General features: G+C 37.0%; 1 protein-coding gene across 1 annotated transcript in view; it reads left to right on the top strand.

Moving 5' to 3' along the window:
* LOC135364299 (ankyrin repeat domain-containing protein 26-like) overlaps window positions 1-27625 on the top strand; it is a 105156-nt gene that overhangs the window by 4195 nt on the left and 73336 nt on the right. The window contains 8 exon segments of the mRNA XM_064590298.1: window positions 2231-2345; window positions 2503-2676; window positions 5130-5236; window positions 7719-7786; window positions 17034-17070; window positions 22112-22184; window positions 24590-24647; window positions 24758-24939. Of these exon segments, the coding sequence (XP_064446368.1) occupies window positions 2231-2345; window positions 2503-2676; window positions 5130-5236; window positions 7719-7786; window positions 17034-17070; window positions 22112-22184; window positions 24590-24647; window positions 24758-24939 (814 nt within the window).

The raw sequence follows: 27625 nt of genomic DNA, 5'->3' as shown, positions 1-27625 counted from the left end.
GGCACACTGCTGGAGGAATGGGACTTGTATTGTTGATTGTTATCTTATGCTTTATGCTGTTGCATTTTTGCTATCTAAAGCCTTCCCAGAATTCTATGGCCATCCTGTGGAGGGCACTTTTATTAAAACAAAAGAAAAAAGAAGGAATTGAGATCGTGTAGGCTTGTAAGCCCCTTGCAGGCCCAGATCATTTGAGGACTGCAGTGAGGTTAATGTCGGCCAGGCAGGCCTAGGCCAGGAGGAGAAAATGTTCTCTTCCCCTTACCTCATGTTGCAAGGCCTAAATGCCTGGATCAGCAGGAAGTGGCTCTTGCCTCGCTTAAAGTGTGTCTTTCTAATCAGAAGTGTTCTTTCTAAAGACAAAGAACATGTTGTCTCCAAAGGAAGGATGGCTAAGAGAATTCTTTTTCTGCAAGCATAAACAGGATGTATTTTGTTCTTATTGCATTTCGTGTATATTTCACTTCATGGATGTTGGCTTGATACTTTAAGTATACATTGTTATGTTTATCTGATCACTGCAAGTATATAGCTATGTGAGAAATAAACGGCAGTATGCAGTTGCAAGTGCTGCCTTTGCTCTGCATCCCCTGTGTCCTGGTGATTTCGTAGACCCTTACCCAGGGACCCCAACGCACTAGACGTTGACATCTATCTATCTATCTATTTATTTATTTTAAAGATTTTATTTTTAAGTAATCTCTATACCCAACATGGGGCTTGAATTTATATCATTGAGACTAAGGTTGCATGTTCTACTCATTGAACCGGCCAGGTACTACTAAGATGAGAAATTTTATTTTATTTTTTTAATTTTAAGAAAAGATTGATTTATTTGAGAGAGAGAGAGTGAATGGGAGTGGCTGGGGAGGGAGAAGGGAGGGTTAGAAGGAGAGAGAGGATCTCAAGCTGACTCCACGCGGAGCACGGAGCCCGACATGGGGCTCGATCTCAAGATCTGGAGATCATGACCTGAGCCAAAACCAAGAGTCGGACACCCAACCAACTAGCCACCGAAGTGACCCTAAGATGAGCAATTTTAAGTTGAAGTATTAGGACTTAATCTCAGTTAAAGCTTTTCCTCTTTCCTTTCAAACGAAAACATTTCTGAAGATAGGAAATCGTAAAAGTTAACCTTTACTTGTCCTTTTGAAATTTATAATAGTATTAAATACTACTATTGATAATTGGTAGTACTTGATTTTCATGTGATTTATAAATCAAAATATTTAATAAAATGAGCTGTCCCTGTTTATTTAAATCCTGAGTTTCCTTTGGCTTAGTTTCTTGAAAATCAGAGTAAGAATTACTTAAAAAACATTCTCCGTTATTTTAGTCCTCTTTTCCCATAATGCTTTCAGGAACTAAAATTTATTTAAATGCCAGGCATATGACTAGAACTGCAATAGACCTGTTGTGTATATCATTATTTCATGTAATGTAAGGCACCATAGATTGTCTGATGCCCCAGTATTTTCTGTACCAATAAGAAATTGCAAAACAATTCTGCCAATTAGAGTTGTAAGACATTTTGAATTATAAATTGCATTCCAATGTCAGAGATATTAAAAGGTGACAAAATGAGCATCTTAGAATCACTGAAATGTAGTATTCTTGCGAATCCTTAAAACATATCTACAAAGTAGGCATAATTGTATCACTTTACCTAATTGGATGTTGTCTTTGTAAAATAGTAGTAATAGTAATAGTTATAATAATATTATGTAACAAACTTTGCATAGATCCTCATTTAAGCATCACGCCGAGGTCTTGTGAGATAACTAGTCTTTATTTATTATTATTATTTTTTAGTAATCTCTATACCCAACGTGGGGCTCGAATTCACAACCCTCAAGATCAAGAGTCACATGATCTTCAAACTGAGCTGGGCAGGGGACCCGAGATAACTATTTTTATCCCCATTTTGTTGATGAGGAAATTGAGGATAAGGCTAAGTAGGTGATAACTGTTAAGTGACAGAGTTAAAGTAGGAGTCAAACCCAAGTTAAGCTGAATCCTGAGGTCATGCTCTACCTACTCAGATAGGCTGCTCTTTATTAGTGTGGTGAAGAATCACTAATAAATATTGTACTTTCTTCAAAAGAAAACTAAATCCTGGTTTTGGAGTCACAGGAATAAGATGCTATTTAACGTTTACAATTACATGAATTAATTGCATGTTTTGAAATAGTGCACTATAATTTCCTAAAAAGTTCTTTCACTTTCATAGGACTGCTCTTCATTTGGCCTGTGCCACTGGCCATCCAGATGTCGTTGCTGTCCTAGTGGAGAGGAAATGCCAGCTTGACCTCTTTGATACAGATTATAGGACTGCTCTGATGAAGGTATGTGGAAGCAGCTGTGTCTGCCTGAGATGGATTTGATTTAATTACTTAGAATGAAAACTTATTGCATTTAAACATAACTAATTGGTGAAACCTGTGGCATGTTTACTTTAAATTCCCAGAATTGACACTCTGTTTCTTGGTATAATACTGACAGGCTGTACAATGTCAGGATGAGAGATGTGTGACTATTCTTCTAGAACACGGTGCTGATCCAAATCTTACGGACATTGCTGGCAATACTGCTCTCCACTATGCCGCCCTTGGTTCGAATACATCAATAGCAGAGAAGCTGCTTCTACACCATGCAAATATTGAAGTGAGAAACAAGGTGCAGATCAAGTGTATTTATAGAGTATTTGAAATAATATATATATGTATACATAAATTCTTTTAGCCACAAATCATTTTATTTACATATTTATTTATATGTGTAATAAATACATATACTGGATTCTATACATCAGGTCCTGTCATCCTGGAAACAACTCCAAAGCCAGGGCAGGGAGGGCTAGAGAAAGGTGATGCCCATGGAGAGGGCGAAATTCTGTCTCCCAGCCCCGCTTCCACCCCAGAAAGAAAATCTTCCCATTAGTGCTTGGGAGTGGATGGTGGGCTCAGAGCCCACAAAGGATTGAAGGCCTAGAGGGGAGTGGAGGTGGTGGAGGCTGGGTGCTGGGCAGGGGCTTAGGAAATGGGTGCTGCTGGGAATGGGTGGGAGACCCTGACCCAGTGGGGTAACTTGGGTGAGTGCAAGTGGGAGGAGAAAGCAGCAGGTTGCAGGCCCTGGGCACTCGAGGCCCCAAGGTTCTGAAAATGAGAGCAAAGGGATCAGGTCATGACATCCTACAGGGGCATTTACTTGTGCTTGTAGCCACTCTTCCCACCATGTACCACATTGGGGTCTCCCATTTCAGAGAGTAGTTCCTGCTCAGCCTTGGGTAGTTCCTCAGTGGGGTGGTAGCTGTACATGGGGAGTAGTTGATGACCACGCGCACCAGTCCACCTTCTGTTTCTGTGACATGCATTATTTCTACCACTGCTCTTACAGAAACACTGTTGGTTGACATAGGTAGGGTCAGTTTTTCATATTTGGAAGCTCCTGCATTCCCTGAATGAAAATATTTTGAAATAACTTAATTGTCTAAGATTTCACTTTAATGATACTTTTTTTTGTTTTTAAGATTTTATTTACTTGAGGGGCACCTGGGTGGCTCAGTTGGTTGGGCGACTGCCTTCGGCTCAGGTCATGATCCTGGAGTCCCTGGATCGAGTCCCGCGTTGGGCTCCCTGCTCAGCGGGGAGTCTGCTTCTCCCTCTGACCCTCCCCCTCTCATGCTCTCTATCTCATTCTCTCTCTCAAATAAATAAATAAAATCTTTAAAAAAAAAAAAAGATTTTATTTACTTGAGAGACGGAGAACAAACATGAGTATGGAGGAAGGGCAGAGGGAGAGGGAGAAACAGGGGAGCCTGATGCAGGGGTGGATCCCAGGACCCTGGGGGTCATGACCTGAGCCAAAGACAGACGCTTAACTGACTGAGCCACCCAGTTGCCCCAAAGCCACTCTTTTAATTCTGAGTCCATCTCCTCAGTGACCCATTTGGATCAAGAGTGCCTTATGTTGCCATCTGGGATCCTGATACCATTGACAGAAGAGAATCAAGCATGTTGTGTAACCTGGAGAAAACCTTCATTTTTTTTTTTTAATGATTTTATTTATTTATTTGACGGAGAGATGGCGAGAGAGGGAACACAAGCAGGGGGAGCGGGAGAGGGAGAAGCAGGCTTCCGCCGAGCAGGATGTGGGGCTCGATCCCAGGACCCTGGGATCATGGCCTGAGCTGAAGGCTTAACGACTGAGCCACCCAGGCACCCCGAAAATCTTCATTTTTATTGGAAAGCTCTCAAAACTATATCCCCAAAACTCTAATTTCTCAAATGTTAATGTTTGCCACAAAAAGTATTGTCAAATGGGGATAAGCAAATTTAAACGGATTTCTTTTGTGCTAGATATATAGTGCAATTTTGTAATATTTCTCAGACATAGATGATCATTGAATCTTTCTATTGGGGCACAGTACTTACCTTCCAGCAAAGTATATGTTCTTCGGAATGTAATTTAAAAAACACTACTCCAGAGATAATCATTTAGGTTGCTAACTCAATAAAAATACTTAAAGCATTTACTGCTATGTTTTAGATTTTGGAGATAGAGAGAAAAAATATAATCCCTTCCCTCAAGAAGCTCTTGGTTTAGAGGGGGTGCAATAAAATAACTAGAGTATACCATAATAAATACTGTGATAGAAGCCAAGATTCTTGGAACCAGCCAATGAAGTGAGTTTTGGAGAATGACTGCAGTTAATCTGTTGAAGAGGTGGAAGAGGGCTATTTAATTTAGTTTTATTTATTTTTTAAAAAAGATTTTATTTATTTATTTGAGAGAGAGAGAGTGGGTGAGAGAGTAGGAGCATAGGGGCAGGGCAGAGGGAGAGGCCAACTCCCCTCTGAGCAGGGAGCCTGACTTGGAGCTGGATCCCAGGACCTTGGGATCACGACCTGAGCTGACCTGAGTCCAGGGCAGATGCTTAACCGACTGAACCACCCAGGCCCCCTGAGGAGGGCTATTTGAAAGAGAAGGAGGAGCTGGTGAAAGCACAGAAGGGTGAGAGTACTTTCTATATTATATATTTGAGTTTAGAGGATCCTTTATAAGTTTTAAAATTCAGTATGGAAATATTGTAATTTTGTAAATTATAAATTGTTTTTGCACTTTTACAGGATGAACTCACACCATTTTTACTTGCTGTAAGTGAGAACAAACAGCAAATGGTGGAATTTTTAATAGAAAAAGAAGCAAATGTACATGCAGTTGATAAGTTGCAAAGGTACAGTAGTTTTGGGTGTTTTTTTAAACCTTATATTGTTCTAGAGTGGCACAGTTACTCAAGTCAGAAAGATTAACTTAATAAGGGGATTAATTTATATAGTGAAAAATGTCAACATGTCATCAGTTAGGCAGAAAGCAATTATTCTGACGGGGCAACATGAAGAACAGTATATGGTAGAATTTATATTCCTTCATATTATTGACTGATGTCATTTGCAGGCTTTTTTTTTTTTTTTTTTTTGCCATATGATTTTATATTAGCTAAAGGGGTTTCATATTAGTTTTATTAGTTTTATAAAGTGTGGACTCCTAACTTTTATTTTACTTTACGACGCAATATTGGACTTCTTAACCCTTTTATAGTATTTTTGAAACTTCTACTTCATATATATTTTCCTTAAAAGATGAATATTAAACATAAATAGGAGTTGCTGTGTCTTTTGGATGACTCTTTAAATTGCTTTTTGTTTTTGAAGAATACTGACGTTGGATGATCCCTAAGTGATTAATAATTACTGTTACCAGATAATATGGGCTCATCATCCTTTTTCATGTTCAGTATATTTTTTTTTGGTTTTCATTGGTAAGGATAGAAGGATGAAAGATAACTGTAATTGAATAGACTTTTCCTTTAATGAGGACAAATCATAGGTGGGTGATAAAGAGAAAAGAGTTGGGCTTTAGATTGACACAAGACTAGGTTTAATTCCTAGCTTTCCTACTTGCTGGGTGTGTGACTTTGGAAACATTACTTATCATAACCAGATACATTTCCTGATATGAAAAGGAGGATAGTAGTATATCCTTCAAGGGTGGTTCTGTGTACTATTTTATATATATATAGCATTTAATTTAGTGTCTACCACGTGCTTATCTTAGCATCATTAACTGTGACTATGACTGTTTTATTACCATTAGTATGAATACTGTTATTTTCAGCCTGCAAATAAGCTTTTTTTTTTTATTTTTAAAGACTTTATTTATTTGAGAGAGAGACAGAGAGAGAGCACGGGTGGGGAGGGACAGAGGGAGAAGCAGATTCCCTGCTGAGCAGGGAGCCTGACGTGGGGCTCCATCCCAGGGCCCCAAGATCGTGACCTGAGCTGAAGGCAGACGCTTAACCGACTGAGCCACCCAGGTGCCCCAACATCCTTGTTTTTTCTAACTAGTTACTTGGGTCTTGAGATGTTCAGTTTAGTAGAAGACCCTATACTTTCCCTTGAGGGCTATCTCCTATACTTTCCCCCTTGAATTTTCCAAGAACCTGAGGAGTTCCCTAAGACCAAAGAGACCATCTTTTTTCACAAGTCATTTGGAAGGAAAAGACATCAACTACTACAGCATTGCCATTGAAACTGGTTCTGCAGGGCGCCTGGGTGGCTCAGTTGGTTAAGCAACTGCCTTAGGATCAGGTCATGATCCTGGAGTCCCAGGATTGAGTCCCACATCAGGCTCCCTGCTCAGCGGGGAGTCTGCTTCTCCCTCTGACCCTCCCCCCTCTCAGGCTCTCTCTCTCAAATAAATAAATAAATAAATAAATCTTCAAAAAAAAAAAGTAAGAAAGAAACTGGTTCTGCAGTCTGGTCATGATTGACCTTTGCTCCTAGGATGCCCTTGCTGAGCCACATTCCTCAGTCTTCATGGTGATCCATAGTTAGACTTCAAAGTTACAACTTTTTTTTCGTTTACTACATAAGCTTCTATGCTCAGCTATTCCAAAGCACCAGCACCCTGTTCTGTCAGCTGGGCCTCCTGGCTTTAGCCAGACACACCCTTCCCTTCACACTCAAAAGCCTTACGTGAAGCCCATATGTTAGCCCAGACCTTCAGGATGAATTATCCTTGTCTCTTCTTCCAGCAGATGGTAGTTGGGACCATTCTAAGCTGTTAAAGAGGTTCAAATAATGCTGCAGGAAGAGACTGGACTTCTCTTTCTCCTTTGTTACTAGACCTATATCCCAAGCCTGCTTTAAATCCTATGGAGCGCCTTTTCTTATTAGGTGACGAAAGGTCTCATATTGCCCTTCCCAGAGTAGTGGGCATCACCTTTCCCGAAAGGCCATGTCTTGGGTTTAATATTTCATTAAATCCTCTTAACAACCTTGTAAAATAAGGCAGTAAGATGCCTGTTTTATAGAGGAAGACTCTGAGCCCAAGAGAAGTGGCTTGTCCAAGAGGAAATAGCTGTGAGACTTAGGACTTCTGAGTTCTAGACACTTTCCATTATGGCAAGCTAACTCTAATTTACTAATTACTAAATTACGAATTCATGACTGGTTCACCTTACTTTTTTTCTCCTTTAATTACATACTTAATAAAAAGTGTATAGAACTTACAAATGTGAAGTATATGGGGTACTTCAAGCTTTGATATTAGTTCTGATATTATTTGAAATACTCCTAAGAATTTGATATTTGGTAAATGTTTTTCATATCAGTATTAAAATAGTAACATTGTTTATCACCCTTTTTTATATGTAGCAGTCGCCAACTAATTGCCGAATATAGAGAAGAAAAACTTAACAATGATTTGCAAAGTAAGAATGCAGGTAAGACTTTTCAGAGTGAATTACTTTTGGTGGTCCTAACATAGATGAAGTCAGAGTAAGGAAGTTTTGATAATGAAAGAGCAATGGAAAAAAAAAAAAAACCTACTGTGTAAATTGCATATGTATTTTTTTCTTTCTTTTCTTTTCTTTTTTTTTTTTTAAGATTTTGTCTATTTATTTGACAGAGAGAGATAGTGACAGCAGAAGCAGGGGGAGTGGCAGGCAGAGGGAGAGGGAGAAGCACGTTTCCTGCCTAGCAGGGAGCCCGATGTGGGGCTTGATCCCAGGTCTGGGGATCATGAACTGAGCTGAAGGCAGACCCTTAACCACCCAGATGCCCCTATTTTTTTTTCTTTCTTAATTTCTTTCTTAAGAGTCTAGTATTCAGGATTATTTAAGAAGTTAATTGTAGGCATTGCTGTCATGAACAATGGGAAGAAATCAGAGGGAGACAAACCGTGAGAGAAACTGGACTCTGGGAAACAAACTGAGGGTTACAGAAGGGAGGGGGGTGGGGGGATGGGGTAACCAGGTGATGAGTATTAAGGAGGACACGCGTTATGATGAGCAGTAGGTGTTACATGCAACTAATGAATTGTTGAACACTACATCAAAAACTTGTGATGGACTATATGCTGGCTAACTGAACATAATAAAAAAAATTAAATAAAGTACGTCCGTATGAACAACAACAACAAAAGAAGTTAATTGTAGGTAATTTAAAATATGAGGCGGTATTGTCTGAAAAGAAATTCATTATTTTAGTCATGACCCCTAAAATCCCATATGATATCTTTGTGTAAATAAGAAAAAGAGATTTTTAAGTTAGTATGTTTTATGTTTTCTCTATAAGCATATTATAATAAATTGAACCTGTTATGAAAATGGATCTTTTAATTTTTACAAGTGGATTACATTTAGTAAATATTATTATATAGTGATTTGTCTCATTAAAAAAGGAACTATCCTCGGGGCGCCTGGGTGGCTCAGTCGGTTAAGCGGCTGTCTTCGGCCCAGGTCATGATTCCAGGGTCCTGGGATCGAGTCCCGCACCGGGCTCCCTGCTCGGTGGAGAGTCTGCTTCTCCCTCTCCATCTGCCTGCCTCTCTGCTTACTTGTGCTCTCTCTCTATCTCTCTGTCAAATAAATAAATGAAATCTAAAAAATAAAATAGGGGGAAAAGTTAAAAAAAAAAAAGGAACTATCCTTAAAACTGGGGACTTTACAATACCTTCCTGGTATCGTAAACAAATGGCAAACAATAAGAACTGCAAAACTTAGCTAGTATGCAGCAATACCAATGAGACATTTTTTTTTTTTAAGGTAACTGTCTATTGGTTTTGCAATTTACTTATTTTCATTTGTTCACTTAACAAATAACTGTCAAGTGTCTTTTAGTTCCTAAGTGTTATTCTGATGTTGTAGAATGCAAACATTCAAAAAATACAATCCCTGCCCTCCAGGAATTTGTTATTATCATTGTCATTTTTATTATTTACTCTTCTTTATTCAGTGCTTACTATGTGCCAGAGTCCCCTAGTGCTTATAATTACCATTGTTATTTTTTTATTGGTATTTAATATGTTCCAGATACTATGTCCATAGTGAGGAATTAGAGTTTTAGGAGAGTGGGTAGAATTTAGGGTAAGTATGCAGACTGAATAGTAAGTTTGCCAGGTAAAGTGGCAGAAGGACGATGTTTGGCAGGAGAAACATCCATCAAGATGACATGTTTTGCAGACGGAACAGCAGTGCAAAGGCTAAGATGTACGAGTGAACTTTGGAGGATTTATGAGCAGTTCAGTTTTGCCAGTACAAAAAGTGTGCTATGGGAATGGTTGGAATGAGGTGAACACTTAGCTAAGGCAAGCTTATGAAAGTTTTTCAGTCGTATGGAAAGGAGTAGATCTTACCCTGTAGACCTTGGTAACTTTATCAGGTAAAATGCTTTTAGCTGCAAATAATAGGTGACTTATAACAGTGACTAAAACAGGGGCACCTGGGTGGCTTAGTCAGTTAAGTGTTGACTCTTGGTTTTACACAGTCTTGGGTCATGAGATCAAGCCCCACATCACGTTGGGCTCCGTGCTCAGCACGGAGTGGGCTTGAAGATTCTCTTCCTCTGCCCTTCCCCCCATTCTTGCACTCTATGGCACGCTTCCTTTCTTTCTCTCTCTTTCAAATAAATAAATCTAAAAAAAAAAACCAAAAACAAAACAGTGACTAAAAAATAGGAACTAGAATTGTTTTGATGGTTCAGTGATGTCATCAGGGTCCCAGTTGTCTCTTGTTCAGCTTTGAGGTTGGCAGTATTTTATGTCTCCCTTCCTGGTTGGCTAATTAGCAGCAGCTCCAGGTCTAGTCTCACAGGACAATATCCAATGACTGGAAGGACTGTTTTTCTTTATATGTTTCTTTCATTAATTAACTAATTTATTTAAGATTTTATCCATTTATTTGACAGAGAGAGAGGGAACACAAGCAGGGGGAGTGGGAGAGGGAGCAGGGAGAGGGAGCAGGGAGCCTGATGCAGGGCTCAATCCCAGCACCCTGGGATCGTGACCTGAGCTGAAGGCAGACGCTTAACGACTGAGCCACCGAGGTCCCCCCTATATGTTTCTTTTATTTTTTTATTTTTTAAAGATTTTATTTATTTATTCATGAGAGACAGGGAGAGAGAGAGAGAGGCAGAGAGAGAAGCAGGCTCCCAAGGAGCAGGGAGCCCGATGTGGGACCCGATCCCAGGACCCTGGGGTCATGACCTGAGCCGAAGGCAGACGCTCAACCATCTGAGCCACCCAGGCGCCCCTATATGTTTCTTTTAAATAAGAATACTCAGAGGCTTACAGTGAATTTCCTCTAACATTTTCTAGGCTAGGGTGTATCGCATGCTTGTTCCTAAACCAGTCACTGGTAAATCAGGTACTGTGAATAGCTTAGAATAATCATTTCTCCTTTTGAAGCTGGGGTGAGGCCACCTTCTTTCTGTATGGGGACAACAAATATCCAAATAAAGTTGTAGTTCTCCAGCAAGAATGAAGAATTACGGAATGGCCATTGGGGAGGGAGCCAGCAGTATTTGATGCAGGGATTCATTGGAGAATTTGAAGCAGAAGGGTAATAAGATTAGATTTGAATTAGGGCCCTCTGGTTATGGTATAAAATAGGGATCACCAAGCTTTTTCTTTCAAGGGCCAGATCGTGACTATTTTAGGCCATGTGGTTTCTCAATTACAATTACCATTGTAGTGTGAAAGCAGCCATAGCAATATATAGGTGAATAGATGTGACTGTCCTCCAATAAAACTTTATTTACAGAACCAGATGGCAGGTCAGACTTGGCCTGTGGCCATAGTTTGCTGGCCCCTCATGTGGAGGATATATTGAAGGAAACCATGTAAAGAGACTGGAAGACAAAGGAAGCTTATATTTCCTTAGCCTAGTATCAGTCCATTATGAAATTTTCACCCTTCTATACTGAAAAAGTCAGGAGGCTCAGTTTATTCAATTTAAAATGTTGTTCTTTTTCTAGGCCTTATGTCTTTCTCATTTTTTAAAATTTAAACAATTTTTTTTAAAGATTTTATTTATTTGAGAGAGAGAGAGAGATAGGGAGCACAGTGGGGCAGAGGGGCAGGGGCAGAGGGTGAGGGAGAAGCAGACTCCCTGCTGAAAAGGGAGCCCGATGCGGGGCTTGACCCCAGGACCCTGAGACCATGACCTGAGCTGAAGGCAGATGCTTAACTGACTGAGCCACCCACGTGCCCCCTTTCTCATTCATTTTGCTTAAAAATTTTTTATTAATTTAAGAAATAACCATAATAGTTGGTGGCTTTTTTTTCCCCTCTGGAAGTCATCAGTTAAGAGCTCATGTTTGAGTAGGGCAGTGGCAGGGGAAATATAAAGCAGAGACAGAAAAGAAGTATAGTTAATATGATTTCGTGATTATTGAATGTAAAAAGTTAGGGGAGAGAGGAAATCTAAGAAGATTCATATGTTTCCAGGTTGAACACTGGCATTTAAATTGGACATGAAGAATGAGTAGGACTTTATCAGATGAAGAGTGGAGAGCGGTGGGAGTAGGGAAGACCAGGTTTTTTTCTGTATACGTTGAATTTGATGGAATGTCCATGTAGTAGATTTTCAATAATTGGATAATCGAATACTAGGAGGTTTCTAGCTGGAGGTAGAGCTTCAAGGTTGGAGGTGCAGATTTGAAATAATCTGATTAGAATTATTAAGCAAAGTGATAGCTTGGACAAAGATTGAGCTTGTCCATGGTGGAGAAACATATAGAATGAGAAGGAGGCCAGTGAACAAACCCTGGGAATACCAAAATATAAGGGTGGATGGAGGAGTAGGAGTTAGTAGAGAAGACTGAGGAGTGACTGGGGAAACGTAAGAGAGGAATTAGAGGAAGTGATGGTGAAAAAATTAAAAAAATATTTCAAGGAGGCGTATTACTGAAAAGAAAGAAATTACTGAAAAGAAAGTTGGATTTAACTTTTAAAAGCTCTTTGGTGGTAACCTTTTCAAAAGAATTTTTGAGTTGTACGATCTATTATTTACATGATTGGTACTTTCTACGTCCAAATTTGGAAAAATAACACATCAAGTAAGGTCCTACGTAACTTTTTTGTAACTGCAGTGTCTACCCGGACAGGGTCAAGGGAAAATGGTCTAGCCTGGTGAGTAGACTTGCCAACATTTTCCCATAATTGTCAAAACCTAGGAGTCAAGTGTGAGGAAAAGTGTTGTCTTTCTTACCTGTTTCTGGTGGAGATACTTGAGTTTTTCCTCAAGTCCTTGATACACTCTTCTGGATGAATACGAAAACAAAAACAGCAACAGGCAGGAAGCCACTGTCAGGCCCTATCTCTGATATGGAATCATGATGCAGCTGTATTTTGAGAGTTTTAAAGTTTGATCAGAAATAGTTTACAGACCTGCAGTTTGGAGCCTTTTGACCTCTTTTAAATATTTTATTGCAGAAAACTAGTATAATACCGAGGAGAAAATATAAGGTGATACACTGAATATACTAGTCTCACTAGTTTAGGAATTCTGTGTCAGTAAAAACAGTCAATACCTGACTATTTTGGTTAGTGCTGTCTCTCTTGATCCTCTTTTCATTTGCCTTCTTCTAATATCTCCACTTCTACTGCTCCTTTCTGAATTTCATCTCTAAAGAAAGCGCTAAGGAAAATTGTCTTGGAATCCAACACTATTAGAACACATTTCTACCATATGTATGTTTGACATATATGTGTATTTCCTTCTAAGGTAATGGGCTACCTAATCTAAAGTGTATCTCATATTTTATTAGTTTCTTGTGCTAAATTTCTTTGTATCTGTATCACAGTGACAAAGTTAGTGATGATGGTCTGCCAAGACTGAAAGCATTTTCTGGATTGTCAGAAATTTTTATCTGATACACCTTTAATGTGAAATGCTTTTATATTTTTTTTCCAGAAATTGGTAAACTGTGACTTAACAAGAATATGTGGCCAATTAGATTATCAAGTTTTTAACCATCTATGTATATAAGATAACTCACTTTGTTTTCCCCCAAATGAGCCCTATTGATCTTTAATGATCAAATCCACTATTTTCAGGGTGGAGCGGATAACTCATATTTTGGATGGAGTATTTTTGGCTTTTTTTTTTTTTTTTTAAGATTTTATTTATCTACTTGACACACAGAGAGATAGCAAGAGCAGGAACACAAGCAGGAGGAGTGGGAGAGGGAGAAGCAGGCTTCCCGCGGAGCAGGGAGCCCGATGTGGGACTCGATCCCAGCATCCTGGGATCATGACCTCAGCCGAAGGCAGACGCTTAACGACTGAGCCACCCAGGCATCCTATTTTTGGCTTTTTGACTAGTTTGTCGACAACTGCCTTTAATAGGTGAACTATGCTTTTAATTCTGTAAGAAATTAAGGAAAAGACTGGAAACAAAACTCTATAATCAATAGTGTGTTGTTAAACTGTGTATGATAGTTACATATTTTTCTATAGTTATCCCAGTTACCTTATTGATTCATAACTACCATAAAAATGGTATTAAGCCCTATTTATTTATGTATTTATTTTCTTTAAGATTTTTTTTTTATTTATCTGACAGAGAGAGACACAGCGAGAGAGGGAACACAACTAGGGGGAATGGGAGAGGGAGAAGCAAGCTTCCCGCTGAGCAGGGAGCCCGATGTGGGGCTCAATCCCAGGACCCTGGGACCATGACCCGAGCTGAAGTCAAACGCTTAACCACTGAGCCACCCATGCGCCCTGAATTAATCCCTATTTAGTTGGAGAAAATTTATGTGATCTTTTCATTTTTTTATAGGAAATTTTATACTGTAGAATATTTTGGTAATCATCAGGATTCTCTTTTTTTTTTCCTGATTAAAATAAGATTGTTGCTTGTTTGACATTATTTTCCGATCATTATGTCATCTCTTCTTTTTATGCCTTTATTCAGATGGGTATAGAAAAACAGGAATCTCCAAGGCAGATACTAAGAAAACCAGATTCAAGTAAAGGTGTTCTGTGAAATAACCGTCTGACTGTAATCATGTATAAAATATCAACCCAAATCATAAAAATTTCATATAATGCAGTTGTATTAGAGATTCCCAGAACGACACCCAGATTTGGTTATTCACTAGAAGAACTCACAGGTCTTAGCATATTTGTACTCATGCCTTTAGTTTATTACGGTGAAAGGATACAAAGCAAAATCAGCACAGAGGAAAGGTGCATGGAGTGAAGTCTAGAGGAAACCAAGTGCAGGCTTCTAAGAATCCTCTGCCTATGGCTGTGCTTAATTCCTCCAGCATCAAGTTATGTGCTTAATTCCTCCAGCATCAAATTATGACAACACATATGAAATGTTGTCTGCCAGTACAAGAATCTTGTAGAGACTCAGTGCCTGAAGTTTTCTTGAAATGATAATCATGTAGCCATCTTCTCCCTAGCGTATACCAAAATTCCAGGCTCCCTGAAGGAAATCAAGTATACAGGATAAGACACCTGGTTTGTACCAACACTTAGGCACAGCCACTCTTACCAGCTATGGAATGGTGGGAACCCTCCCAAAATCCAAGTTCCCGGATACCAACCAAGGGCCAGCCATTCAAGTGGGATCTAATGGTGGCAGTCTTTGGCCTGCTCTATGGAATCTTTTTTGCATAGGAATTATAGCCCTGACTTAATTTTTGTTGTTGTTTTAAGATTTTATTTTAACAGCAAGAAATATGATGGTATCACATGGTACTGGTTTCAGTAGCATGATCTGTATTAAATGAAGTGCTGGTTACTTTTTTGACTTTTGGTGAATATTTAACAGGTATTTGTACATAAATTACTGCGGCAATATTAGGTAATTATAATCTTTTTTTTACCTTATTAAACTTTCATTATGATTCTTAGATTAAACAATGGTTTCTGATTTAAAATTAGAATAAAAATTCTTAATTATATAGATAATCCAGTTTTGTTTCATATGATAGTGAATCCCTGTTTATAAGATTCGATTATATAATTGTCAGTTATTTTCTTGCCTAAGTATGCAATTAAAATTATTTGCTTTATGTATTTTCATATACTTCAATTTGGTGAATAATACCTGTATTCTGTTACTTCGGTCTTTATCTTAATTTTCACGGTGGCTGTATCTTACTTTAATACATGGTGATAGCAGGCTTAATGGATACCTTTTTTTTCCTTCACGAAAAATAGACCTTACTTTTTAGAACATTTTCAAGTTAACAGCAAAATATAGCAGAAAGTACAGAGTTTCCATTTACCCCATGTTCCCATACATGCATAGCCTCCCCTGTTGTCAACATCCTGTACCACAGGGATACATTGTTTTATTTACATTAACTCATCTTTATCATCCAAAGTCCATAATTTACATTTCGGTGCAGTCTTGGTGTTGTACATTCTATTGGTTTTAACAAATGTATAATGACATGGAATAGTTTCACTGCCTTAAAAGTCCTCTGTGCTGTGCCTATTCATCCCTCCTTTTGCCGCAACCCTTAACTCCTAACTTGAAAAGTTTTACTTTTTCCAGAATGTCATATAGTTGCAATCATACAGTGGATATCTTCTTGAATGCTTATTTTTTAATTTATTTTTATTTTATTTTATTTTTTTAAAGATATTATTTATTTATTTGAGAGAGAGAGAGAGAACTCGAGGAGGGGGAGGGGCAGAGGGAGAGGGAGATGCAGACACCCCCACTGAGCAGGGAGCCCGATGCGGGGCTCGATGTCAGGACCCTGAGATCATGACCTGAGCTGAAGGCAGATGCTTAACCACTTAACCGACTGAGCCACCCAGGCGCCCCTCTTCTTGAATGTTTGAAAAATTAAAATTCCAAGGTAATTGAATATAGTGATTCAAGATATTCTTTGTCCTTTGTTTTGTTTTGTGTTCATCAGTGTAGGATCTGATGACATATGCCTTACAGACTGAAAAAGTGTGATTTCTATAGACATTTGTCACATAATGGGGAGGGTTGAGAACAATGACATCATGTACTACTACCTAGCACTAACCATTGGTACCATTCTGGTCTAAGAGATGGGTCCAGATAGACTCTCTAGCAATGAAAGTAGATAGTCTCAAGAGGTTATACTTTATAAAACCAGAATCACTAAAATCACTAAAATCTTTCATACTTACCTGCAATTGGAAATAAGGCCAGAGAGAGTCTGTTTGCTATGTTTTGCCATGCTGCAAAGTACAGTGGCTATAGACCAAAGTTTGTGATGAGATGTTTCATCCTAAACTTAACAGTCTCTGCTGAAGAGCTGGAGAAGTTCTGTTGTGTTACAGCAAAATAAATGCAGTCTCTTTTAACTGCTCCTAGTAGTGGAAGTCCAGAAGAATCATGTTATTTAGGTTTGACATTGTCGGTCTATGATAATGATTCTGCTAATGATACTGTTTTCCGTCAGTCTCATAGGGCTTGGTTACAATTATGGTCATTATAAACATTCACTTGGAGGTATCAAATTCTGATAAATACCATTCTTTTCTTGCATTTGGTAAATGTAGAGGAGAAAGTAGGATTTCTTAATGCATTAACTGCCTACCAATAATATAATTAATACTCATTCCAGTGTGGTTTCCAGGTGTGATCTTGAAGGAATACTTTTTAACAAATCATCAGTCTTATACTTTTAATATTCTGTATTTTTCTATTGTTGATTTAAAATGTATTTTGCTTTTTTCTTTAGTGGCAGATAAGAGTGCTGAAGAAGAGTCTTTAAGCAGGTAGGATTTTTATGGAGTCTTTCAAATTATGTGTTAACTAAGGGAATACAGAGAAAAGCATTTGTTGAGTTCTGCTCTGGGCTAGACACTATATTATGTGCTTGACACTTATTACTTATATAGTCATTACAATAGCTTCACAAAGTAGCTCTGCTATTATAGCCTATTTTTTATTAGTCAGCTGTGGTGCAGGGAGGTTGATTAATTGACCTGTGATTACATAGTTAATGAGTAGCAGACCCATGATTTGACTGTCAGCCTGTGTGACTCCCATCTCCATTCTTTTGTCCCTCAGCAGCACTGGGATTAAGATACAGATCCTAGTCAGATCAACTCAGTCAAATTTAGTTATGTGTTAACCCTGATTTAGAGTTTTCTTAAGAAACCAGGTTAGTTCAAGCATTTGTCCTAATATATTTGACAACTAGTGATAACTAGAGGTAATTACTGCAGTGGTAACTAGTCTGTTGTTTTTACTGTCAAAGATTTTAGGGTGGATCTCAGTTACCGATGGCCACAGTACATAGCTTTTACATAAGCAAGACCTAATCAGGCAAATTCTTAGATATAGTGATGTCTGCTCTCCTTGAGATGAATGATTTTTCCAGAAGTGAAGGATATGTAATCTAGGTGTAGACCATGTTGCATTAATTAAATTTATCATCTATTTAGAGGATATTTCTAAATGATTCTCTACTTACTGACTTCCCAGTCTAGTTTTACCTAGGCTAGTACCCTTGACTAGTTCTTTGAAGCTTCTTCTTTTTTTTTTGTAGACCTTTTTCTTTTTCTCCATGACTTTTCTATAATCTTTTCTTGATTTTTTTTTTTTTTACTTTGCTTTTCTTGGTGTTTCTTTTAGTCCATTAATTGTTTCCATTTCTGCCAGCTAAATAGTCTCTGTGTTTCTATAGACAAAATCAAAAGCACATAGAATTTCAGGATCTTAAGGAATCTTAGAGATGAATTAATCAAAATACCCTCTGGTACTGCAACCTATGTTCAACATCCTCCCACCAAGTGGTTGTTTAAATGGAGAATTTGAAACTCAAAAGAGATTAAAAGTGACTTATTTGGATATGATAAGTGACAGAAATGAGATTTAAATTCAGGTTTTTTCCTTTTTTCTCATCTTGTAGGTAAATGTTTTAATAATTGAAAGATGGGGAGGGGGTCTTATGAACACAGTGAAGGGGGGTAAGGAAGGAATTAGCAGGAGAGGCCAAGTTTCAAGAAGAATAACACTGGGTTGGATAGTTTTAGGAAAGATGTCAGAATATTGGGGTTTATGATAAGTTAGATAAAGATGAATTATAGGAATGACGGATACACACACACACACAAAGGAATGAAGGACACAGGATATTGGGAGTTGTTTAGAAAGGCATATTAAAATAGAGGGTTGAAGAGAATCTTGAGCAGCTTTTTTGTTTGTTGGTTTAATTGAATGAACTAGCATACTTCAGGTTTTCTGTTGAGAGATATTAAAATCATTTGAGCCACTGGGAAGAATCTTTTTACAGCATATAAGAATGTGATATCATTTACTTCCACCCCAACTTACAGAGAGTGGCTTAGATCCTCTTGAGTAATAGGCGCAATGGAGATTCTACACAACATAGATGTATGGCCCAAGGTAGCGGTCTCCTCACTCCACCTCTTTTCTTAATTCTCTGATGCCCTGCCCATGTACATGTAGGGTTTGGTGGGGTATGAGTGGCTGTCAAATCAGTAACAGGAGTTTTATTTGGGTAGTTGGTAACATGTCTACGTTGAGATGACTCCATGGATGACTGAAACTCCATTTTGCTTGTTCTCCAGGAGCAGGAAATGGCTCCTACTCTTGGACATTTGAGCCTATCCTTGTTTTGGGAGTCTGTGCTTTCATAGACTAAAGACTTAAAGGTTGGAGAGTACCACTGAGCCCTGCAGAAGAGTGATAATAGGGGTGGGAACTCACAGAAAGAAAATATTAGGCAGTGTATAGGGAAATAGAGGCACAGCCACCCGGACTCTGTTTTTATAGCAGTCTCTCTTCTTGGGTATCTGAGTGCCTATGAAGGTTTTTAAGGTCTTGCTCGTTTATGTAGACCTAAATAAGGCAGGACCAGTGAAGGAAAAAATTTGAACCTTATAATTTTTAATCTTTTAATCTGGGAATAGTATTCCCACTAATAACATAAATTTGTTCTTTAACATTTATATATTTATTTATTTCTTTTAATTGAAGCATAGTTGACACAAGATGTTATGTTAGTTTCAGGCGTACAAGGTAGTGCTTGAACAACTCTATATGTTACACCATGCTTACCACAAGTGTAGCTACTATCTGTTACTGCATAATGCTATTACAATACCAGTGACTATATTCCCTATGTTGTACTTGTATCCCTGTGACTTACTATAACTGGAATCCTGAACCTCCCATTCCCCTTCACCCATTTCGTCCGTCCCCCACCTCCTTCCCTTCTGGCAATACAGAATTCTCTCTATTTCTGGGTCTGTTTCTGCTTTTTGTTTGTTCATTTGTTCTGCTTTCTAGATTCTACATATAAGTGAAATCATACAATATTTGTCTTTCTCTGACTATTTCACTTAGCATAATACCCTCTAGGTACATCTACATTGTTGCAAATGGCAAGATCATATTCTTTTTTATGGCTGAGTAACATTCCTCTGTGTGTGTGTGTGTGTGTGTGTGTAAGAGATACATCTGTTGATGGACACTTGGGTTGTTTCCATATATTGGCTGTTGTAAATAATGCTGCAGTAAACATGGGGGTGCATATATCTTTTCAAATCAGTGTTTTCATTTTCTTTGGGAAAGTAAGTAACCAGTAATGGAATTACTGGATCTTGTGTTATTTCTATTTTTAATATTTCAAGGAACCTCCATACTGTTTTTCACACCATTTTCTATCCCCACCACCAGTGCACAAGGGTTCCTTTTTCTCTACATCCTCACCAACACTTGTTTTTTGTGTTTTTGATTCTAGCCATTCTGACAGGTGTAAGGCGATAATTCATTGTGGTTAACTTTTGAACAATTAACTTTCAAACATTTCAGAGAATTCCTTGCCTGTCACTCTTAGTTATGGGAACTAAGACTGGGTCTTTACTAGGTATTTCACATCTTCGGAGAGGTGGAGGCAAGATAGATAACGAAAACCTTCTTAAAAACAGAGACCAAATTTTGAAAGACCTGTACTCTAACAACTATAAAACATTGATGACAGAAATTGTGTCAAGACAGAAGAAGTGGAAAGACGTTGCATGCTCATGAATGGGAAAAACACATATTGTTAAAATGTCTATACTACCCCAGGCAATCTACAGATTTAATGCAATGCCTATTAAAATACCAACATTTTTCACAGAACTAGAACAAACAATCCTAAAATTTGTATGGAACCACTGAAGACCTCGAATAGCCAAGGCAATATTGAAAAACAAATTGGAAGTATCACAGTTCCAGATTTCAAGTTATATTACAAAGCTGTAGTCATCAAAACAGTATGGTACTGGCAAAAAACAAATATAGATCAGTGGAATAGAACAGAAAACTCCAGAAATAAACCCATAACTATATGGTCAATTAATCTTTGACAAAGCAGGAAAGAATATCCAATTGAGAAAAAGCAGTCTTTTCAACAAATGGTGTTGGGAGAACTGGACAGCTACAAGCAAAAGAATGAAACTGGACCACTTTCTTTAAAAATACACTCAAAAATGGGTTTAAGACCTAAATGTGACACCTGAAATCAAATATTTGAAGAGAGCACAAGCAGTAATCTCTCTGATATTGGCTGTAGCAGTGGTGTTTTGTTTTTTTGTTTGTTTGTTTTTCTCTAATTATGTCTCTTGAGGCAAGAACAATAAAAACAAAAATAAACTATTGGGACTACATCAAAATCAAAAGCTTTTGCACAGTGAAGGAATCAGTCCACAAAATGAAAAGGCAACCTATGAATAGGAGAGGATCTTTGCAAATGACATAGCTGATAAAGGGTTAGTATACAAATACAAAGAACTGATAGAACTCAACACCCAAAACACAACCCGGTTGAAAAATGATCAGAAGACATGAACAGACATTTTTCCAAAGAAAACATACAGATGGTCAACAGGCACATAAGAAGATGCTCAACATCACTCATCATCAGGGAAATGCAAATCAAAACTACAATGAGACACCACTGCACACCTGTCAGAATGACTAAAATCAAAAACACAAGAAACAAGTGTTGGTGAGGATGTGGAGGAAAAGGAACCCTCTTGGATTGTTGGTGGGAATGCAAACTGGTGCAGCCACTGTGGGAAACAGTATGGAGTTTCCTCAAAAAGTTAAAAATAGAACTACCCTATAATCGAGTAATTGCACTACTGGGTATTTACCAAAAAATACGGAAACACCAATTCAAAGGGATACATGCACTCCTATGTTTACTGCAGCATTATTTACAAGAGTCAGCCCAAGTGTCCATTGATAGATGAATGGGTAAAAAGTGATATACATACACAATGGAATATTATTCAGGCATAGAAAAGAATGAAATCTTGCCATTTGCAATGAAATGGGTGGAACTAGAGAGTATTATGCTAAGTGAAGTCAGTTAGAGAAAGACAAATACCATATGATTTTACTCATATGTAGAATTTAAGAAACAATAAAAATGAGCAAAGGGAGAAAAAAAAAAAAGACAAACCAAGAAACAGACTCTTAACGATAGAGAACAAATTGATGGTTACCAGAGGGGAGGGAGATGGGTGGGGGAATGGGTGAAATAGGAGACAGAGATTAAGGAATGCACTTGTCATGATGAGCACTGGGTGATGTATGGAATTGCCCTATCATTATATTGTATACATGAAACTAATATAGCACTTGTATGTTAATGATATAGGATTTAAAATAAAAACTTAACAAAAACAGAGGCCAAATTTTAAGTATTATCAAGAAACTTCATTCAGTAAATAGCTGACCTTTCATTCGATTTTTCTTTTTAATGAACTTGTTTTTGTTGATGTTTTTGCTCTAAAGTATTTCTGTTAAACCTGGTACTGATGATTCATGGCCTACATCAGATGATGAAGACTTTAATTTTGATATCAAGGTAAAGTACTCTTGTGAAATTTGTTTTCCTGCTCTGAATTTAGTTTGTATATTATTTACTCTTAAAATTTAGCAGTGGCCTACCTATCATCATTTTGTTTGTAATGGAAAGTGGGTCAGAACAAACCATTTTGTAGAATTTTTTTTTTTTTTTTTTTTTTTTTTTTACTCTGGTAAATACTGAAGGTGGAGGCTGAAAAAAATGGGCTGGAAAATAGGTAATGACAGGAAAATTATATTGGGAAAAGCTTTTCCATAATGGAGGAAATAAGATATTTGGTGTAGGATAAGGATTTTTCTGTGAGTTTTAAGTTATCTTAACGTGACTTTTCTTTCTTTCTTAACATGACATTTATAATACTCATGCCTAAATGAAATCTTTAGTGGATTCAATTATTGCGGACGTTTTTCCCTTGGTAACATATAGTTTTACAAAAGACTTTTTTCTCTATTTTTATCCTTTGTTGTACATTTAGACTAAAATAATATTAGAAATTGTGGAAATTCAGAAATTTAAATTCTCAGAATTTATATTGCAAAGGTATTCCACTGTGTTTTCAAAATAATTCCATTAAGATTATAGTTAAAACGTTATCTAAGTGAAGAATACATGTTTTGCCTAAAATAATAATCAGCTCTAGAAGCAGAGGCTCTTCATACCCATATGGTAAAATGTCCAATTTCAGAAATCTTTTATATTACAGTTTTTAAAAATATCTACTCAATCTTTGTATCAGATTCTACAATTTAAAATTTCATTCTTATTTAAATATTCATTTTAAAGCCCCTGCATCATTATAAGCTACTGGATGTTAGGAAACGTAATTGTCCATCTCCTGGAACACCTAGAATAAAGTCTTGCTTGGAAGAAGCAATTTAATATTTTTTGAATGTGAATAAATGAGCAGACAGATGGAATTCTGTATAATGGAATGTTATAAGTAATGTGCATAGTGTGTCATAATTAAATACATGAATTTTTAAAAATATGGCTCAAATTTATATTCCTATTTTTTAAAAAGATTTATTTATTTGAGACAGAGAGAATGAGAGAGACCACATGAGAGTGGGGAGGGTCAGAGGGAGAAGCAGACCCCCCCGCTGAGCAGGCGCCCCCCCCTCCACCCCCCCGATGTGGGACTCGATCCCGGGACTCCAAGATCATGACCTGAGCTGAAGGCAGTCGCTTAACCAACTGAGCCACCCAGACGCCCTATATTCCCTTTTTATGTTTAAGATTTATAAGTGCAAATGAATGATGTTGAGGAAATAAATAAATAAGAAAAAAGGTTACAGTATATTTTTTAGTATCCTCTAATTGTGAGCTCAGAATTTTCTTTTTTTTTTTTTTAAGATTTTATTTATTTATTTATTTGAGAGAGAGAAACAGCATGAGAGGGGAGAGAGTCAGAGTGAGAAGCAGGCTCCCCGCAGAGCCAGGAGCACGATGTGGGGCTCAATCCCAGGACTCCGGGATCATGACCCGAGCCAAAGGCAGATGCTTAACCAACCGACTGAGCCACCAAGGCACCCCATGAGCTCAGAATTTTAGATACAAATTCCTCAACTTTTTTCTTTAACCCCATCTGTGTCTCATTAGATATCCTTTCAAGGTGTACATTTCTCCTTAGAATTCTCATTACCAATTCTTTCTCCATGTGGAAAGTTGATGTGTTAGAAACATTTCTTTTTCTATTTTTTTCTCTCTATAGTAATAATTTATAACTTTCAGGTACTGATAAGGTAAAGGTAAGTGGAAAAAATATTTTTCAGTATATGTAAATATGATTATGGATATACTATAAACAGAAGTCTCTTAAATTTTTTGAATTACATATTATAAATATATATATTATGTATATATTGTAAATATATACATTACATATATATTATAAATATATCTAAAACAGAGGCTTTCATTCATAGTATATCCCTAATAACACTGACTTTTCTCACTCTACATTTATTTGTTTAAAAAAACTGTAGTAAGGAATTTAATTTTTTCTCTATAAAGTAAATTGTTGGGGTGCAGGTGCCCCTTCAGATCACTATGTTTGTATCCTTTGGATAAATACCTAGTAGTGCAATTGCTGGGTTGTAGGGTAGCTTTATTTTTAACTTTTTGAGGAAGAATATATATATAATAATCAGTTAGGGGTAAGGAAAATAACATTTTGGGACTAGCTATTAAATCTCTCATAATCCTCATCCCAGGAGAAAATATAGGCTTAGTAAATGGCAGAACTGAGATTTGAATCTCCATTTGAATGATTCCAAAACCTGTGTTCTCTGTGTAGTGGTGCTCATTTGATAATGGGGAATTATCAATAATAATTAAAATTAAAATAATAATTATTTTATCAAATGTGATACTTGTAGTCCTTAAAACTATTAATTTTTTTCTAGACTGTCCCAAAACCAAACTTGAGAGCGCTAATGAATGCTTCTGAGCAATTCAAGAATGGTAAGCTATTTGAAGACGTGTTATTCACTAATTTTTGCCCATTCTTGTATTATTCAGTAATTCGAAATTACAGATATTTTCATGTTCTTTTTATTTTGTTTTTTACTAAGTGGGAACAAAATGTGGCCTTATAACACTAGGAGGTAGAACTTTATCTGAGCACGATAATTCTGATTATGAAGATGAAAATATAGTTGGACTTCTTTACAAACCACCATTCAAAGCCAATGACTTTTCTTGTCCTGCTTTTTCAAAACCTGTCAAATCGTTAGCAGGCCATGGTGTTATAAAGGTAAGTTGTTCTGTTTTAAGCTTTTTTCCCTATTTTTTTCACATACCATCCTCTTGATCCTTATAATGAAAAGAATCTTAGGAAAAAACAGAAGTCCTCAAGATCATAAGGGGAAATAATATAATAACAACAGAGAGGTAAGTACCAGATTGAGATTTATAAAGGTTGGTGGGAGTAAACAATTCTTAGGTATGCCATTATGGAAGGAAAGAATTAGAAAGCAACTGGAAAGAACAGCTAGATGGATGTGAAGATGAGGGAGGGGGTGGGGGGAAGAATTAATTTAAGAAGGGCAAGATGAATGTAAAGATTAAAGAGTTGAGAGAGATTATTATAAAAAGACAACAGCAGTAGTGAGGCTAAGGGAGAGCAGATACTCTATATTACAAAATATGGTAGAAATTATTTTAAGTGCAAAATAAGAAAACAACGTGAAGTAATAAAAAAAAATGCTTAGACTCTTCTGAATGACTTAAAGCTGACTTTTATGAAGAACTGGAAGAAAATTTTATCCTTCCATTTAAGTTTAATAAAGTGTGCTATCTTATATTTAATTTAGCAAAACCTGTGTTTATAGATAATGCAAAGTGAAATCTGTTTTAGGCCTTAATCAGATTTATTATGAATTTTGAATTTTTGGCCATTGTCTTTCTTGTGGTTTCTTTCTTTCTTTCTTTTGTAAGATTTTATATATTTATTTTTGTGAGAGAGAGAGAGTGTGAGTGCACGAGCAGGAGGAGGTGCAGAGGGAGAAGCAGACTCCCCACTGAGGAGGGAGCCTGATGCAGGACTCAATCCAAGGACCCTGGGTTCATGACCTAAGCTGAAGGCAGACTCTAAACCAACCGAGCCACCCAGGTGCCCTTTCTTGTGGTTTCTGATTTAACTTCCTGTGTGGTAGAATCTTGGTAGGTTTTAGATCTTTTTGAGACTAAAGAGAGGAAATAAGTAAACATTTAGTCTTTTCATTAATTAAAACTGAAATTTCTGATTATGTAAGTGAGGTTCTTAATCTTTATCCAATAAATGAAATAAATTTTAAGCTGTAACACTCTTAAAGAAAAAATAGAAAATTTTGTTTCTGGATTGTGATTTATAATTTATTTTTAATTGTATCTGCATTTAATAGATACACAGACACACATCAAATGAATGAACTCACAATTTATAGGTTTTTTTCTAATATGAACTGTTTGTCATTGTAGAATCATAAGGAAGGAAAGGTTGCCAACAGAGTATACAGAATTATTTCTGGAAGATGATTTTTACTTTTTCAAATATCTCCAATAGTAGATACATTTTATATTATTCTCAGGAAACTTTAGTATTCATCGTTGTTAATTTTTGTTTTAGATTTAAAAAATTTTAAGTAATCTCTATACCCAACATGGGGCTTGAACTCACCACCCTGAGATCAAGAGTCACACACTCTTCCAACTGAGCCAGCCAGGCGCCCCATAGTTGTTAAATTTAACATGTGAATTCTTTCATATCTGAAATTCAGAAATACTGGTGATTTGATTTTTTTTTGTCCCTTTCTTCTTTCCTTCTGTGAATATTGGGTCCTGCTTGATGATCATACATGTATTTGGAGACTTTAAAACCTTCAACTTGGATGATCATGATTATTAATTTTTTAATACTAGATTCTTTCCCCAGTCTTTAACTACCATCCTATATTCATTGATAGGAAATTAGAGCTATTAGTATGCTGTTCACAGTGGAATAAGAAAATCATGTGAATTTTAAAATAGGGCTTTATATTTTTCTCGTACATTGTAGTAGTACTTAAAGATGCCTCAAAATTCTATAATCCTATAAGTATTTCTCTTCTACAATTTAAATCTTTTAAAATTAATTTTTAGAAAATTATTCTTACAAAATCTTGAATTGGTGTTTTGCAATTAAATCTTTTTATTAATCTTAAAAATGCTATTCATTAAAGAAATTAATACTTGCCTATATATATATTTTTTTTTCTAAATATTTATTTCAGAGAGAGAGAGAGTCAGGGGGAGGGGCAGAAGGAGAGGAAAAGAGAGGGAGAGAAGCAGACTCCCCACTGAGCATGGAGCCTGATTTGGGACTCAATCTGACAAACCTGAGATCATGACCTGAGCCAAAATCAAGAGTCAGATGCTTAACGAGTTGAGCCACCCAGGTGCCCACTAACTTGCCTATATTAATAAAAGTCTATTTTCTATCCTTGAAACTAATGTTGAAGTATATAAATGAAATATTGAATCCCATGGTTTTTCCCCCCCCTGCTTTTATTTTTATTCTGAAAATTTCAGAGTTCTGTGTAGGTTTACATTAATTATATCAGGTTAGTATATTTTATAGATATTTGTTTTATTAACATCATGTGCTTTTCCTGTCATTTTTTCCTACTCCAAATGTATTTGTGTAAAACTTTCTCCTTAGGTGCTTCCAATTTGGTATGTCCCAGATTGAAGACTTTGTTTCTGACCCTTTCCTCTTCCCTGACTTTTTGTAATCTGCTTTGTCATTTGTTTTCCCCATCCTAGTATATTGTGCCACTGAAACACTGAAGCAGGAAAAGTCCTGGACTGCAAACTTCCCTGAAATTACTACATCCAGGGGCACCTGGGTGGCTCACTTGGTTAAGCATCCGACTCTTGATGTTGGCTCAGGTCATGATCTCAGGGGTCCTGGTATCAAGCCC

Source organism: Mirounga angustirostris, unplaced genomic scaffold (genome assembly GCF_029215605.1).
Source record: "Mirounga angustirostris isolate CCGP_5_RB_7025 unplaced genomic scaffold, mMirAng1.0.hap1 SCAF_5, whole genome shotgun sequence".
Taxonomy (NCBI): Eukaryota; Metazoa; Chordata; class Mammalia; order Carnivora; family Phocidae; genus Mirounga; species Mirounga angustirostris.
The sequence above is the reverse complement of the archived record's forward strand: the minus strand, read 5'-3'. Positions and strand labels throughout refer to the sequence as shown.